The 14,608-nt window shown below is 40.6% G+C and overlaps 1 protein-coding gene across 3 annotated transcripts in view; it reads left to right on the forward strand.

Annotated features, from left to right (window-relative positions):
* CHCHD6 (coiled-coil-helix-coiled-coil-helix domain containing 6) overlaps window positions 1–14,608 on the forward strand; it is a 453,605-nt gene that overhangs the window by 20,865 nt on the left and 418,132 nt on the right. For all 3 annotated transcript variants that reach the window (XM_029601326.1, XM_029601327.1, XM_029601325.1), the window contains exon 4: window positions 8,263–8,407. In XM_029601326.1, the coding sequence (XP_029457186.1) occupies window positions 8,263–8,407 (145 nt within the window). The remainder of the gene's footprint in view (window positions 1–8,262; window positions 8,408–14,608) is intronic.

Raw genomic sequence — 14,608 nt, forward strand, 5'->3', positions numbered from 1 at the left:
GCTTATATCAGAAACACGCTGAGCACATTACACTAGCCATGGTGCTGGTTGGCTATTGTTGTTTTATTTAAAAAAAATTACTTGCATTCTACAAAGATTGAAACAAGGTATTCTAAAAAAAATATCCATAGTATTTTTACATAAAAATGTAAGAGGCATCATATAACAATAAAAACAAAACAACATGGAGCTGCAGATATATAACGCCATTACCAGCAAAAGATGTACAAAGATGGATCAAAAAGTCTGAACACTTATTCATTCAGATCAAATGCTTTGTGAAAGTGATGGGTCTTAAGTGCTTTCTTAGTGATATATCAGAAATAGAATAGAAAGCTTCAGGCAAAGAATTCCATATTAATGGACTGCAACTGAAAAAGCCCAAATATGCATCTCAACAAATGTGTACTTCTTAGTACTTTGAAGAGCATTTGGGTGCTGAAAGTACCTCTAGTAAGCCACAATTGGCAGATTTGTAAATATTTAGGGGCGGATTTTAAAACCCCTGCGCGCACCGGCACGCCTATTTTGCATAGGCCGCCGGAGCGCGTAAGTCCCGGGGCTTTCGAAACGGGGAGGGAGGGGGCGTGTCCAGGGGCGTGCCGCAGCGTTTCGGGGGCGGGCCCGGGGGCATGGCGCCAGTCCGGGGGCGTGGTCGAGGCCTCCGGACCATGCCCCGGGACCGGAGGACGGAGCGGGGCTGCCGGCGACGCGTGCAAAGTTACGCCTGCTGAAAGCAGGCGTAACTTTGCCAACAAAGGTAAAGGGGGGATTTAGATAGGGCCGGGGGGGTGGGTTAGGTAGGGGAAGGGAGGGGAAGGTGGGGGGAGGGTGAAGAAAAGTTCCCTCTGAGGTCGCTCCGAAATTGGAGCGGCCTCGGAGGGAACAGGCAGGCTGCGCTGGGCTCGGCGCGAGCAGGTTGCACAAATGTGCACCCCCTTGCGCGCGCCGACCCCGGATTTTATAAGATACGCGCGGCTACGCGCGTATCTTATAAAATTTGGTGTACTTTTGTTCGCGCCGGTGGCGCGAACAAAAGTACCGGCACACATATTGTTTTAAAATCCGCCCCATAATACTGAATTGATTCAGAGCTGTGCGTTATTGTGAATCAACATTTACATTTTCAACTTGACCTGCCATTGCGCCGGCAGTCAATGTAATGTAGAAGGTATCAGTGTTATATAATCCCAAACTAAAGTAGCGATCAAGATGCGTGTTGCCGACTTCTGTACTATTTGTAAAGCATCAATCACCCTCTCAGTAAAGAAGTATTTTGAAATGTTTCCTCTGAAAACATTTCATCCCTACAATTACATATCATAACTTCTTGTCCTTGAATTTCATCTTCTCTGGAAGATTTCACCTTCCCGCACTTTATTGAAGCCTGTCAAATATCTGAATGTTTAGTCCTATCCCCCTTTCCCTTCTTTCTTCCAGCGAACATATTTTGAATGACTTGAGTTTTTGTAGAGTTTATGTCGTAAGCCTTGTATTGTTTTAGTAGTCCTTCTCTGAACCGATTCCATCCGATTAATGTCCCTATCAAGGTGTAGCCTCCAGATCCCACACAGTATTTGAGAAGAGGTACCCTACAGAGATGTGCTAAAACACATTACTTTTTTTCTTCTTATATCCCTCACAAATAATTAGTCCCACAAATACTGTAAAATATATGAAAATATTACAAGACTTACTGGCTATGATCTTCTTAATCAAACCGATGCTTGGATAAGAGCTATAGCTCAGTTTAGGTAGCAGATTAAGTAGCATGCTAATTCCAAGATTGAAAAATTTTGTTGGACCTCTGTATTCCATACACCCAAGGAAGGCTGTCAGATTCCTCAAAGTTTCCTTTACTTTTGTCGTTCTCAGCAAAGCTGTCTTGAATTCCGTAGTGAGCATCAATAACATATAGGATTTCCACATTCTCAGTTCAGGAGGTTAAGCATATAACCATCTAAATAAAATGCATCTTTTAGCGCTGATACATGATTTAACTAATAATGTTTTGTATAACCTTCCCACAAACATACTATCTATGTCCCAATATACAAAAGGCAGAAGATGTAGGTATTGGATTTTTAGTCATAATCAGTTCATGTATTACAGCTTCCAAAAATTTAAAAATTAAGGGACATTCCCACAAATAATGAAATAAAGCAGCTTCATTTACATTACAATTCAAGCATTAATGAGAATTCAGTAGCCCCATTGTATATGCTTGCAGAGATAGAAATTCTATTCTATGAATAGAGATCTTTGTTTTCAATGTTTATTTTATTTTCCCCAGGAATTTGTGTTTATCATAACAAAATGAACAGGAGAAAAGTCAGTAGAAAATAATTTTTTCCACTGATTTTTATTCCTTTTTAAAAAATAATAAACACTGATAAATTCAGTGAAAAATAAAAACTGAAAACAAAGCCCCTATCTATGAAAGATCCTCAATTGCAATTCATATAATCACATTTTCCGTAATGCAATATATCAAGTCGTGACAGGCCCTCCTAGCCTCCTCATTCAAGTTAACATGGGTATCTTTCTGCCATATTTCTGCTAATACCTTAAAAACTGTATAGTATTTGCAATTATGCAGACAGTTGTAGATTTGGGAGAGAGAGCACTTGTTTGAGAAATATAACTTGATGAGCATTAAATACTAGAGACATAATTGGAAAATCTGTACCTTTTAACTGCTTATTGACATAATCCCAAGTTGAAAGGATGCAAGAAAGGTCTGTATTGTTGCAACCCAAATGATCTTCAAAGTACTTAGAGGTGCACATTTGAGTATTTTTGTAATAAAATTTGCAAATTTCCACTACTTGTTCTGTCTTAGTCATATCCCCAGTTGGGAACTCAGGGTTTCCTGAGAAGGGTAGATTATACAGATACATTCTTATCTAAAGACGACAAATGTCTAATAAAACTCCAATCTCAACTCATTGATCTAACTATCAAAGTAGAAGCTAACTCATTAGGTATCATTTGCTGACAGGCATGGAGTATATATTTTAGTTTAAACCTTTTATTGAAAATGGTCAAAATAAATACAGGAGTTCAAAATAAAATAAATTGGGAGTTTTTTCAGAAATACGAGGAAATAATTTTAGGTGGGAACTTTGTATAACAGGGTACATGTAGAGAAATTAAATTTAGCTATAGGTAAGATTTTGACATAACAGATTAGCATCTATAAGAAATGTGGGTACATAATAGGAAAAATTGTTGAAGAGTAAATAAAAATGTAATGAATATTGTATTTTAAGATTATAGGGATATATGCAATAAGTATCATTGTATTGTTAATGTTGGATGAATGTGGTCTGAGTGAATATAAATTATATAAATGTTTTTTTAACTATATGTTTGTAATAAAAGAATAAATACTGTTGAAAATAGAAATAGGTATATATTGTATAATTATTCATATATGAACAATACCTGTAAACTACCCATGTATTGTAATTTATACTTGACCAAAATAAATACAGATCATTATGAGCCTAAATAGATTCAAATAAACAACAATCTTATAACACAGAAACAAGCATTACAATTAAATTTTAAAGTTTTAACCTCCCTCTTATCTAAGGACACCAATCTCAATTATGAGGAATACTAAATGCCACCCCTACCCATTGAGAGCTAGATTATGTAAAATAAAACAAAAAAACAAAGAACTCTCCAGCATACACACTTACTCTGGGATATGCCAAAGAAATAAAAGGGCCATAGTCAAAATTCCATAACTTCATCTCTATATAGCAGGGAATGACACTAAAAGGGGGCTCCCAGTCCTACCCCCCCAACCCAATCTCTCCTCCTTTTCCCAAGGAGTATATATTTTAAGATTCCATTTAGTCCTACTATACCAGTCCAGAATATACAGGTGGGATACGAACCCTACTAGCAGATGGAGGCAGAGAACATTATTTTCCCAGCATGGCATCCTCACTACTACTATAGAGTGGTGCAGCTATGAGGAATTCCAGGATTCTTTGCCTCCAGGAGATGGTAGGATAACTGATGGCATAGAAGAACTTTATTGGATCCGAGTTCTGAAAAAGGCTTAGGGCTAGGCCACTGGTTTCAGCTAGCACTGCAAGCTTGATCTGCTTCCACTCTCACATGCCGATACTGTAACGTGAGTTCAGCTGAGTGTACTGTTTAACACGTGGTTGGATGTGCGTCTACAACGAGTGTCCAAACCCCCCCTGAAAATAATAGCACTCATCACATGCAAATGCATGTTGATGAGGCTATTAGTAATTCACCCCAGATACTGTAAAAAAAAGTCCTTCCAATTTCCACATTTTACACTCAGAAATGTGTACAGAAAAGCAGAAAATATCTTCTGTACATCCTCCAACTTAATATCCTAGCAATATTAAGTCAGAGGAGCCAAAAAGGTTAAAAAAAAAAAAAAAAAAGTGCCTGCAAGGTCAGGTTAGGAAAAGGGACACTGAATTTTTTTTTTTTTTACAATGTTAAAAAAAGAAGAAGAAAAAGATTATTACATCCATACCCATTAAACAAAACAGCCAAGGGTGACAGAAACCTTCGCCCATAGGAAAAGAGGTCTTCTCAGAGTCACTTTTTCTCCTACACTAGCCACCTCCTTGATGCTCCCATGACACAGCAGTTCCAGCCCTATTTAGCCTTGCATCTCTCAAAACTCAGGGCCACTTCATCAGGTAACATTTGCTCTTTGCATTAGCCCACCTTGCCTTGCTTTCCTGTTGCATGGCCTTCTTGCTCTTCTGCCTTGCCCTGTGCCTTCTGACTTGTCCTGTTGCCTTTCTGGCCTCCTCCCTTGCCCTGTGGTTTTGAGCCTTCTTGTAATGTTCAGCTTTACCTTGCCTTGGTCTTCAGGCCTTCTAGAACTTCTTTGCCTTGGCCTTCAGGCCTTCTGTATTTTCTTGTCTTGTCTTGTCTAGTCCTGTCCAGTCCTTCCTGTGGCCCCGGTTCCTAGTGGGCCTTCTGTGTCTTACAGTCCTTGTCTTCAAATGCAGTTACTTTTTGGCCAGTCCTTCCTTTCTTCTGAAGGTGGTTTCCCCATTTTATATCATCCACCAGTCTCCCTTTCGGCCTTATCATGAGGAGAATGTAGGAACGAGTAATAGGTCTTTGAGATGTTCGGAAGTCTGCAGAGTGCTGCTTCACTATCTGGAAGTAACTAATGCCTTTTGCAAGTCTTATAAACTTTTTGTCTTATTCAGGGGGCTGCATAAAGGTGAGGCATCCTCCAAAGCTATTCTTGCTTGCTGGGTCAAAGAAGCGGTTGTCTCGCCTATGTGCTCAGTGGTAGAAAACCTGAGTTGGTTCGAGTCCACTCTACAAGGATGCAGTCCTCCTCTTGGGCAGAGGCAAATGTTGTTGTGCCTGCAAACATTTGGTGGGCGGCCATTTGGGTGACCTTACATACTTATGTGAAGCATTAGACTGGATGTTTTGGCTAAAGAAGATACAGCCTATGGGGCTGGAGTTCTCAAAACGTCCCTTGCTTCTGCCCACTCTGTTTAGTGGGGCTTTGGTACTTCCCATCTGCATGGACTGGACTGGTGTAGCAGCATTCAATAGAAGGAGAAATTGCTTACCTGTTAATTTTCTTTACATTAGTCTTGCTACACCAGTCCAGGACCCTCCTGGAAAGCAAGGCTTCTTTGCGATTTGTGTCATGGTCTGTTTATGTCTCAGTCTCGATAGTTGCTATCTCCTTCCTGTCCTTTTCTCATTTGGCAGTTCTTCCCCTATACAGTTTCTGGACAGGTATCGGGACTAAAACAGATTTTTTACTTGTGTTTGTTTTTTCTCTTTAGAGTTCTGTAAATATTAGAATATGTATTCTGTTTCGGGGCTTTGTCAAATATATTCTGGATTTCCTCAGAGTTGCACCACTCTTAAGTAGCGGTAGGAACCACACAGGACACTATTTTTTAAAATTTCTCCTGAGCCCTTGACTCATGGATTGATTTATTGCCAGCTCTGGGGCTGGAGTTAAATTTGCCGTATTAAAAAGTGCGTGTTTGGGTGCCCAGCGATTTTCTGCTTCGGGGGGTAATAGCTAATAGCCTCATCAACATGGAATTTATATGTGATGAGTGCTATTGGATATGCATTTGTTTGGGCCTGTGTTTTAGATGCGCTAATCTCCTTATTGCATCGGGTGCTAGTCTAGCACATCCAAAATGCGCGTCCAACCGCGCATCAACCTGTGTTCTAGGCCGAGCACACTTTATCGTATCAGCCCCTTAATGAACAAACTTTAAGCAGGGTAGCTGCTTTGTCCCAGTATGAGTAGTAGCTCCCTAGAAAAGAAAAGCACAACACCTTATATACCAAAAGGAAAATTAGTGAAGACATCAGATTCTTGTGTTCCCTAACAGCATACCCTCTCCCCCATATCCCTCCTGAACTGCTCCTGTCCTCTCCCTCCCCCTAATAAACCATTGAAATATTCCCAATAACCCCTAAGATATCCCACACGTTGCCTCCTTTGACTCCGTATAGAGTTGGCAGATCGTTGCTAATGCTTTCAGATGCTGTCTTCAGAAATGTTAAGATGAACTATCAGCAATTGCAAGTCCCAGTCCCGATATTACATTGTTATATGCCTCCTGGAAACAAGCTGTAAAAAGAAAAAGTTCACTAGGCAAGTCCAAAAAAAAAAAAGAAAATTCAGAAATAAAGCTCCAACAAAAATAGCCGGCTTCAATTAGTCAACTCGAAACAATTCCAGTTGCCGCAGCATCAACCAAATGTCAGCAATCCAAAAAGTCATATTCTGAGCTCAGTTCACCAGCAGTTCATTATTAAGCGCTCCTTCAACTCCAGAGGGGGTCGTCGATAGAGTAGCCAAAAATGAACTGGCTGCAGCTGCCATTTAAAAAAATTTGAGATTTTTGTTATACCATACTTTGTCTCACTGGTTGCTGTAATACCAGTCGTATGACTCCCTGAACCAGATTGGAACACACCTGGGTAAACACCCTACGCTTAGAAATCATGGCACTGGAAAAGTCTTGAAATGTTAGGATTCTGTTTCCGTGGTATCTTAATTCTTTATATTTCCGGTAGGCTTGTAGAATTTTTTCTTTATGTGCATAATGGGAGATTTTGTTTGCAAGAAGTATATGATGTTCCCCTGAGGCAGGCACAGCGGTGCTGACACATTGGCGATGTCAGAGTTTTTTCTAGAGTGAATATTTGGCGAAGTTTACCTCATTTATTATTAAAGTTTTGGACTGTGTACGATAAAAAAATAGAGAAACAGTGTTTTACAATATAGAAGAATGATTGTAAATGATGGAAAGCCCAATGCACTATATGACTACAGTTTAAAGCTCATTATGGACAAAAGACTGCAAATTGCATCTAGAATTGGCATCTGATACAATCCTTCTTTTGAGGAGTTATAGTTTATAAACTGCTTTTTTCAGTCTCAAATATTTTCACCTCCTTTTTCTATTTTATTGTATATATTTTGTGTGAGGTGTGTCCTTGTATGTATATTTTTGCTTGTTTTATTTAACAGTTCTATTGAACTTCTTGCATGATTTCTCTTTCCTTTAGCTCTCAGTGTAATTCTGTTCAAAAATGGACTGTTCCATAGCAGACAGGAGCAAACTGCAATCTTAATGTGGCTATGACATACTTTGTTGGTTATAAATAAAGCTTCCACCTACAATACTTGCATGATCTATTATAAAGACCAGCATGTTGTGGGACAAATCTGGGTGTCACCCTAGCATACTTTTCACTATAAATAAAGATTTCTGGGTAAGGTAAAGACTGTTTATAGTAGAGCCAGTTACTGCTTAAAGTGAATATATAAACATGCCTAAGAAGTATATCCCATTGCAGTTTCAAAACAGGCCACATAAAGCCAGCTCTGTCCAAAAATGTGTTCATTTGCAAGAGGCAATATATTCATATAATCATTGTTGAAAAAAGCTTGATAATATTACAGATATGTCTTTATTAGAAAATTGTTTTGCTTATATTTGTAATATCAGGCTTTTTGTGAGCAATGATATGAATATGTTGTCTCTTGCAAATGAACACATTTTTGGATTGAGCTGGCTTTTTTGCCTGTTTTGGGATTGCAATGGATATACTTCTTATATGTGTTTTAGTAGTTCTATATTATATCCTTATAAGTATTTGTAAGACATAAAATTTATAATATATAAACATGGCCAGATACAGAATGAGATGGGCACCAATGTTTTCTTTCTCCTCTTATCACTGACGCAGGTATGAGAGGGAGCAGGCGATTATCCAGGATGAACTTGTCCGACTTGCAAAGAGAGAACTGGAGGCAGCTGAGGAGAAAGTGAATTTGAGTATTCTGCGGGAGAGGACCTACACCAAGGAGGAAAGGCAGAAAGCTGCACAGCTAGTGAGTAGAACTCCACCACTGTTTGTCCATAAAACAAAGTAAAAATATATTGATGCATACAAGGTACTCCATTCTCCCTGGAGATTTCCATGAAGGGAATAATAAAAATTTGGAGGTCCATATTCAGAAGCATTTAGATGGATAACTCATGGAAACATAGAAGTGACTGCAGAAAAGGACCAAATGGTCTATCCAGTCTGTCCAACAAGCTTATGGTAGCATCTGTCGCGCCATACAGATCTCCCCCATACTTATCAGTTTCCCAGACCGTCAAAGTCAGGGCACTTGTTGGTTGCTGTCTGAGTCCAATTCCCCGTTACCTTTTGCCATTGAAGCAGAGAGCAGTGTTGGAGTTGCATCCAAAGTATCATGCTTATTGGTTAAGGGTAGTAACAGCTGCATCAGCAAGTTACCCCATGCTTATTTGTTTTTCCAGACCGTAAAATTCAATGTCCTTGTTGGTTGCTGTCCAAATCTAATTTCCCTTTTCCTCTTTTTCTCCTGTCATCGAAGCACAGAGCAAAGATGGAGTTGCATCAACAGTATAAAGGCTTATTGGTTAAGGGTAGTAACCACCACACCAACAAGTTACTCCCATGTGCTTTTTTTTTTTTCTTCATTTCCATCCTCTAGCCTTTAGGGAGTCACAGTGTTTATCCCATGCCCCTTTGAAATCTTTCACTGTTTTTGTCTTCACCACCTCTTCCGGAAGGTCATTCTAGGCATCCACCACCCTCTCCGTGAAGAAATATTTTCTGACATTGGTTCTAAGTCTTCCTCATTGGAGTTTCAAATCGTGACCCCTAGTTCTCCTAGATTGTTTCCAATGGAAAAGATCTGTTGACCATGGATCATTAAAACCTTTCAAGTATCTGAAGGTTTGAATCATATCACCCCTGCTCCTCCTCTCCTCCAGGGTATACATATTTAGGACCTTCAACCTCTCCTCATAAGTCATTTGATGGAGACCCCCTACTATTTTTGTTGCCCTTCTCTGGACTACCTCCATCCTGTCTCAGTCCCTTTTGAGTTATGCTCTCCAGAACTGAACATAGTACTACAGGTGAGGCCTCACCAAGAACCTGTACAAGGGTATTATCACCTTTCTTTTCTTACTGGTTATTCCTCTCTCTATGCAGCCCAGCATTCTTCTGGCTTTAGCTATCGTCTTGTCACATTGCTTTCTCATCTTCAGATCGCTAGACACTATCAGCCCAAGATTCCTCTCTTGCTCTGTGTACATCAGCCCTTCACCCCCCCAACACATACAGCTCTTTTGGATTACACACCCCAGATGCAAGACTCTGCACTTCTTGGCATTGAATCCCAGCTGCCATATCTTCAACCACTGTTCAAGCTTCCTTAAATCACGTCTCATTCTCTCTACTCCTTTCGGCATGTCCACTCTTGCAGATCTTAGTATCATCTGCAAATAGACAAACTTTACCTTCTATCCCTTCCGCAATATCTCTCACAAAGATATTGAACAGAACCGGTTCCAGCACCAATCCTTGTGGCACTCCGCTTAGCCCTGTTCTCTTTTCAGACAGAGTAGGTTCCATTTACTATTACATGCTGTCTTCTATCCGTCAATCAGTTTGTAATCCATGCCACCACCTTGGTGCTCACTCCCAAACTTCTCATTTTATTCACAAGCCTCCTGTGTGAGACTGTATCAAAAGCTTTGCTGAAATCCAAGTAGATCACATTGAGCGCTCTTCCTTGATCCAATTCTTTAGTTACCCAATCAAAAAAATCAATCAAATTTTCTGACAGGATTTTCCCCTGGTGAATCCATGCTGCCTAGGGTTTAGCAATCCTCCTGACTGTAGATAGTTCACTATCCTTTCCTTCTTCAGAAGCTGCATTAATTTTCCCACCACTGAGGTGAGGCCAGTCTCCTCTTTGCTACTGCTTTTGTGGAGCGGGACCACCACCGCTTTTCTCCAATCACTCGGCACCACTCACATTTCCAGGGATCTATTGAACAGGTCATGCAGCGGACCTTCCACCACATCTTTGAGCTATCCTGGGATGAACCTCATCCAGCTCCATGGCCTTATCCACTTTCAGTTTTCCTAGTTATCTGGCTAAATGAATATTTGGGCACTTAGCCAGCTATTTTATTATCTGGCTAAAATTTAGCTCACTCTCTTAGGGGCATTCCGGGGGCTTTTTGGGGAGGAGTTACGTTAGCCGACAAAGTTATCCAGCTAACTCCAATGTTCAGGTTAAGTCTGGTCTGTCCAAAGAGCTGTCCTAAAGTTAGCCGGCTAACTTTGCTATCCAGATGGTGAATGAATTTGGACCACCTGGTGTTCTTACAGCATCTCCATTCATGCAGTCCCAATACGCTGTAGAAAGGTGGCAAAGCTGCACTATAAGAATGCCTTGCCTGCTTGTTTTCAGGGAAGCTTCCAAGGGAAAGAGGAGAAAGGAAGTGATTTTTATACCCACCAGAAGCAATAGATAAAAAACAAAAACTAGGGCCATTCTCTAAAATTAAGGAGAAATAGATTGACCACCTTCACAGAAAGGCCCTTTTAGTCAGAGTGGTGAAATTCTGGAACTTTTTGCCAGCAGCTGCAGTCAAGGCTGCAGCACTAAATCTATTCAAAGTAAATTGGGTACATTTTTAGAGGAAAAAGATATGGGTGGGTCTGATTATAGCTACATGCTGTTGAAAAATGCTAGTCCAGCACTTGTGAGCTGATTGTGGGATTTAGGGTTGGGAAGGAATGTATTTCACTATGGCAGAACTGATTACAGATGCACAGGGTTTTGTTCACCTTCCCTGAATTACACTGTAGAGATTGCTCTTGGGCAATCAGAGGAAGGTTGGAATCAATGCACCTATAGTCTGCTTTTATCCTGAACCAAATACTACCAAATATTCCTATTTGATTGTAAAAAAAAAATTGCAAAATGGGGGGGGGGGGGGAAGTAGCATTAATTTATTACCAGCATTAAAGTAATGTGCTGAGCAGAGCAAAACCTTCCTTGCTGCTCTCTGCTCTGCAGATGTTGTGTTAGAGGACTGTAGTGTGACGGTGGACAGCACAACCCTTTCGTCTCATGATCTGCCGCCTTGGGATGTTTCGTGAGTGCTCCAGATTTTAGTGCAAATGTTTTGTGGTAAAAGAATTCTGTATGGTTGGAACTGCTGTTGCTGCTGCATGCTTTAATTACAACGATTCAGGAGATGAGTCTTTTTAATGCAGTTGACTCCAGTTTTGTCCTAAGTCAGCTGCTGTCAGTAGTTTTGCTAGTCTTCAGCCAAGGTCCATTGCCTCTCAGCCTTTGGTCTGAGATGAAACCGAAGAGGTTTGTGAGCTGGGAACGGTCCCTTCTTGGCCTTTTGGCTTAAGCTGAGAATCTGTACAATATGGCAGGTGACCGCTTGTCGCCCGCCCCTCCCTCCTCCCCATGAGGATATGATTATGTTAAAACCAAAGCAGGTGGTTTAAACTCCTGTTTAAAAAAAAAAAAAATCAATCTTTGAAGATTAAACAACTTTGAATATGGCTTTTCATCACCTTTACTGAGGATAACAAGCACATTACCACTGATAGAAAAGAAACCAAACACTAAATAGCTTCATGTTGGAAACAGACTGCATTTTTATTCTCTGTAACAATAATAGTGAAAGATGGTATTGATTGTTGTCACAATCTCAATATATTTTTATTGATCTGTGGCGTAAGACTTTTTAACTAGTCAAGTGTATTATAATTCAAACCTGAAAGAAAACTAATGCAGGATAATCAGCAGATGATGAACTGGCTGGTGGCATTAGTGGGTGACATAAATCCATAACATGGTGCTCGATGTGTTCCTCCGGGGCTTGGAGCCTACAGATTTCTCATTTAAGAGACACCGGGGATGGTTTGGGTACTGTACTGCTTCCTCACTGACTGGAAAACTGGGTTTGTTGCCTTGCCCTCTTTTATCATGGGGATAGTACTGTTTTATAGCTTGGTATCCATTCAGGAGGAGAAGCTGAGTTTGGGGGTAGCGTGTGAGGACCACATGCCCTGACGGCAATGGAGCAGTGCGCTGGCTCTCCAGGAGAGAGGGGGTGCCAGCATGGCCATTTGGCTAGGGCCTACGATGTTCAAGGGGCCTACTTTTGTTGGGCAAAATTAAAAAAAAAAAAAAAAAGCTAAATATATCTTTTTCTAACATTTATAAATAAAAATTTCAATTGTAATTGAAGAATTTGCTAACAAAAAAGCTCGTAAAGCCTTCTTAAATAAATAAAAATAATTTGGGAAATTTAGAAAACGATTTCTCTTATTAAGTATCACATCAGAACCTTACATAGGGGCCTACTTTTCTTAGCTGGCACGGGCCTAATTCCTGCTCTCTCCGGCCCTGTGCGCTGGACTCTGCCTAGAGGAGAGTGTGGAGCTAGAACCTCTTCTAATGGACCTTTGTGTGAGGTTGACGTGGGGGGCTGGTAGTGCAGCACAGGCAGGGGCAAACCATTTTCTTATTCTAAAACTTATTTTCACCTCATTGAAAATGTGTACCCCCAAAAATAGTGCTGTGCACCTTTTGGGGGACATTTCAGCTTTCATATTGATTACAAAGCAAATGAATACCAAGTAGTGCGTGCTGTCAAAGATGTTTCAAGCAGGAGTGCCAGGTAGATCGTGCAGAATATTGCAGTGCCTGGATCTTGGCTCATTTGTTCACCTTTTTGTTCTCATTCTTAAATCTCCTTTCTTTTGTGATCTAATCACGTTTCAGCTTATTTATCTTGCTTGCTTTAAATGTGGGAAGGGTTGCCCTTATGCCTGGTTGGATCTTGGAGCACTCAGTCTGATTAACCAGAGGAGCCACATATTCCTTAAGAAAACGAGTGAGAGTTTCAGAAAAGGAAGAGGAGGGGATGATAATTATGGCAAAAAACCCAATGCATACAGAAATGTCACCCCCGAAATACAAATAAAAATGCAAAGGAAAAGGGTGAAGTGGATAAGAAAATTCAACTAAATAAGACACTAAAGGAATCCAAGAAAAGCTGTAACCAGAATGAGAAAAGCTGGAAAGCTATGAGCACAAATGCTCGTAGTTTAGTTAATAAAATCCCAGATCTGCAAGCCCTAATGATAGAGGCGGACTTGGACATTGTTGCTGTCACGGAGACCTGGTTCACGGAATCTCATGATTGGGATATGGCAATACCGGGCTACAACTTATTAAGGAAGGACAGAGAGGACAGGAAAGGGGGAGGAGTGGCTCTTTATGTCAGAAACAATACCCAAGCATCTGAACTGCAAGGAAGATGGGGCAAAAAGAAGCACCATGGGCTGACCTAAAAACAGATGATGGGACTTTCGTTTCTAATGGAGTGGTTTACAGGCCTCCAAATCAAATGGAAGAACTTGACAAAGCTCTAGTTGAAGACATACAAAAGAAAGGAAAGAAGGGAGAAGTGGTGATTGTTGGAGATTTTAATCTGCCGGATGTAGACTGGAGAATCCCTTCTGCAGAATCTAACAGTAGTAGAGAGATAGTAGATGCCCTGCAAGGGGCTCTGTTCAAACAAATGGTAATGGAACCCACGAGGGAGGGAGCTATACTCAACTTAGTTCTCACTAATGGAGATAACGTGTCTAATGTCCAGGTGGGTGCCCTCAGCACCCACCTGGACATTAGCACCAGTGATCATCATACAGTGTGGTTTCATATCACAAATAGGATACGGAGAAGTAGCACGAAGACTCAAGTTTTGCAGTTCAAAAACACGGACTTTGATGAAATGGGGAAGTACCTGAAGGAAGAACTAGAAGGCGGGGAGAACGAGAGAGATGTGGAACAACAGTGGACCAAACTAAAAGGAGCAATTACCAAGGCAAATAAGCTATATGTTAGAAAAGTAAAGAAAAGCAAGAGAAAAATGAGACCTATCTGGTTCTCAAAGGAGGTGGCTGACAAAATAAAAGCTAAAAGAACAACGTTCAAGAAATATAAAGAATCCCAAAGAGAAGAACACAAGGAAGAATATCTAGTGGAACTGAGGGAGACGAAGAAAGCAATCAAGAAAGCGAAAATTCAAGCGGAAGAAAGGATTGCCAAAGAGGTAAAGCAAGGTGACAAAACATTTTTCAGATACATCAGTGAAAGGAGAAAAGTCCAAAGTGGTATACTGAAATTGAAAGGTGAAAAGGATCAATGGGTGGAGACAATGAAGAA

This window comes from Rhinatrema bivittatum, chromosome 4 (genome assembly GCF_901001135.1).
Source record: "Rhinatrema bivittatum chromosome 4, aRhiBiv1.1, whole genome shotgun sequence".
Lineage (NCBI taxonomy): Eukaryota > Metazoa > Chordata > Amphibia > Gymnophiona > Rhinatrematidae > Rhinatrema > Rhinatrema bivittatum.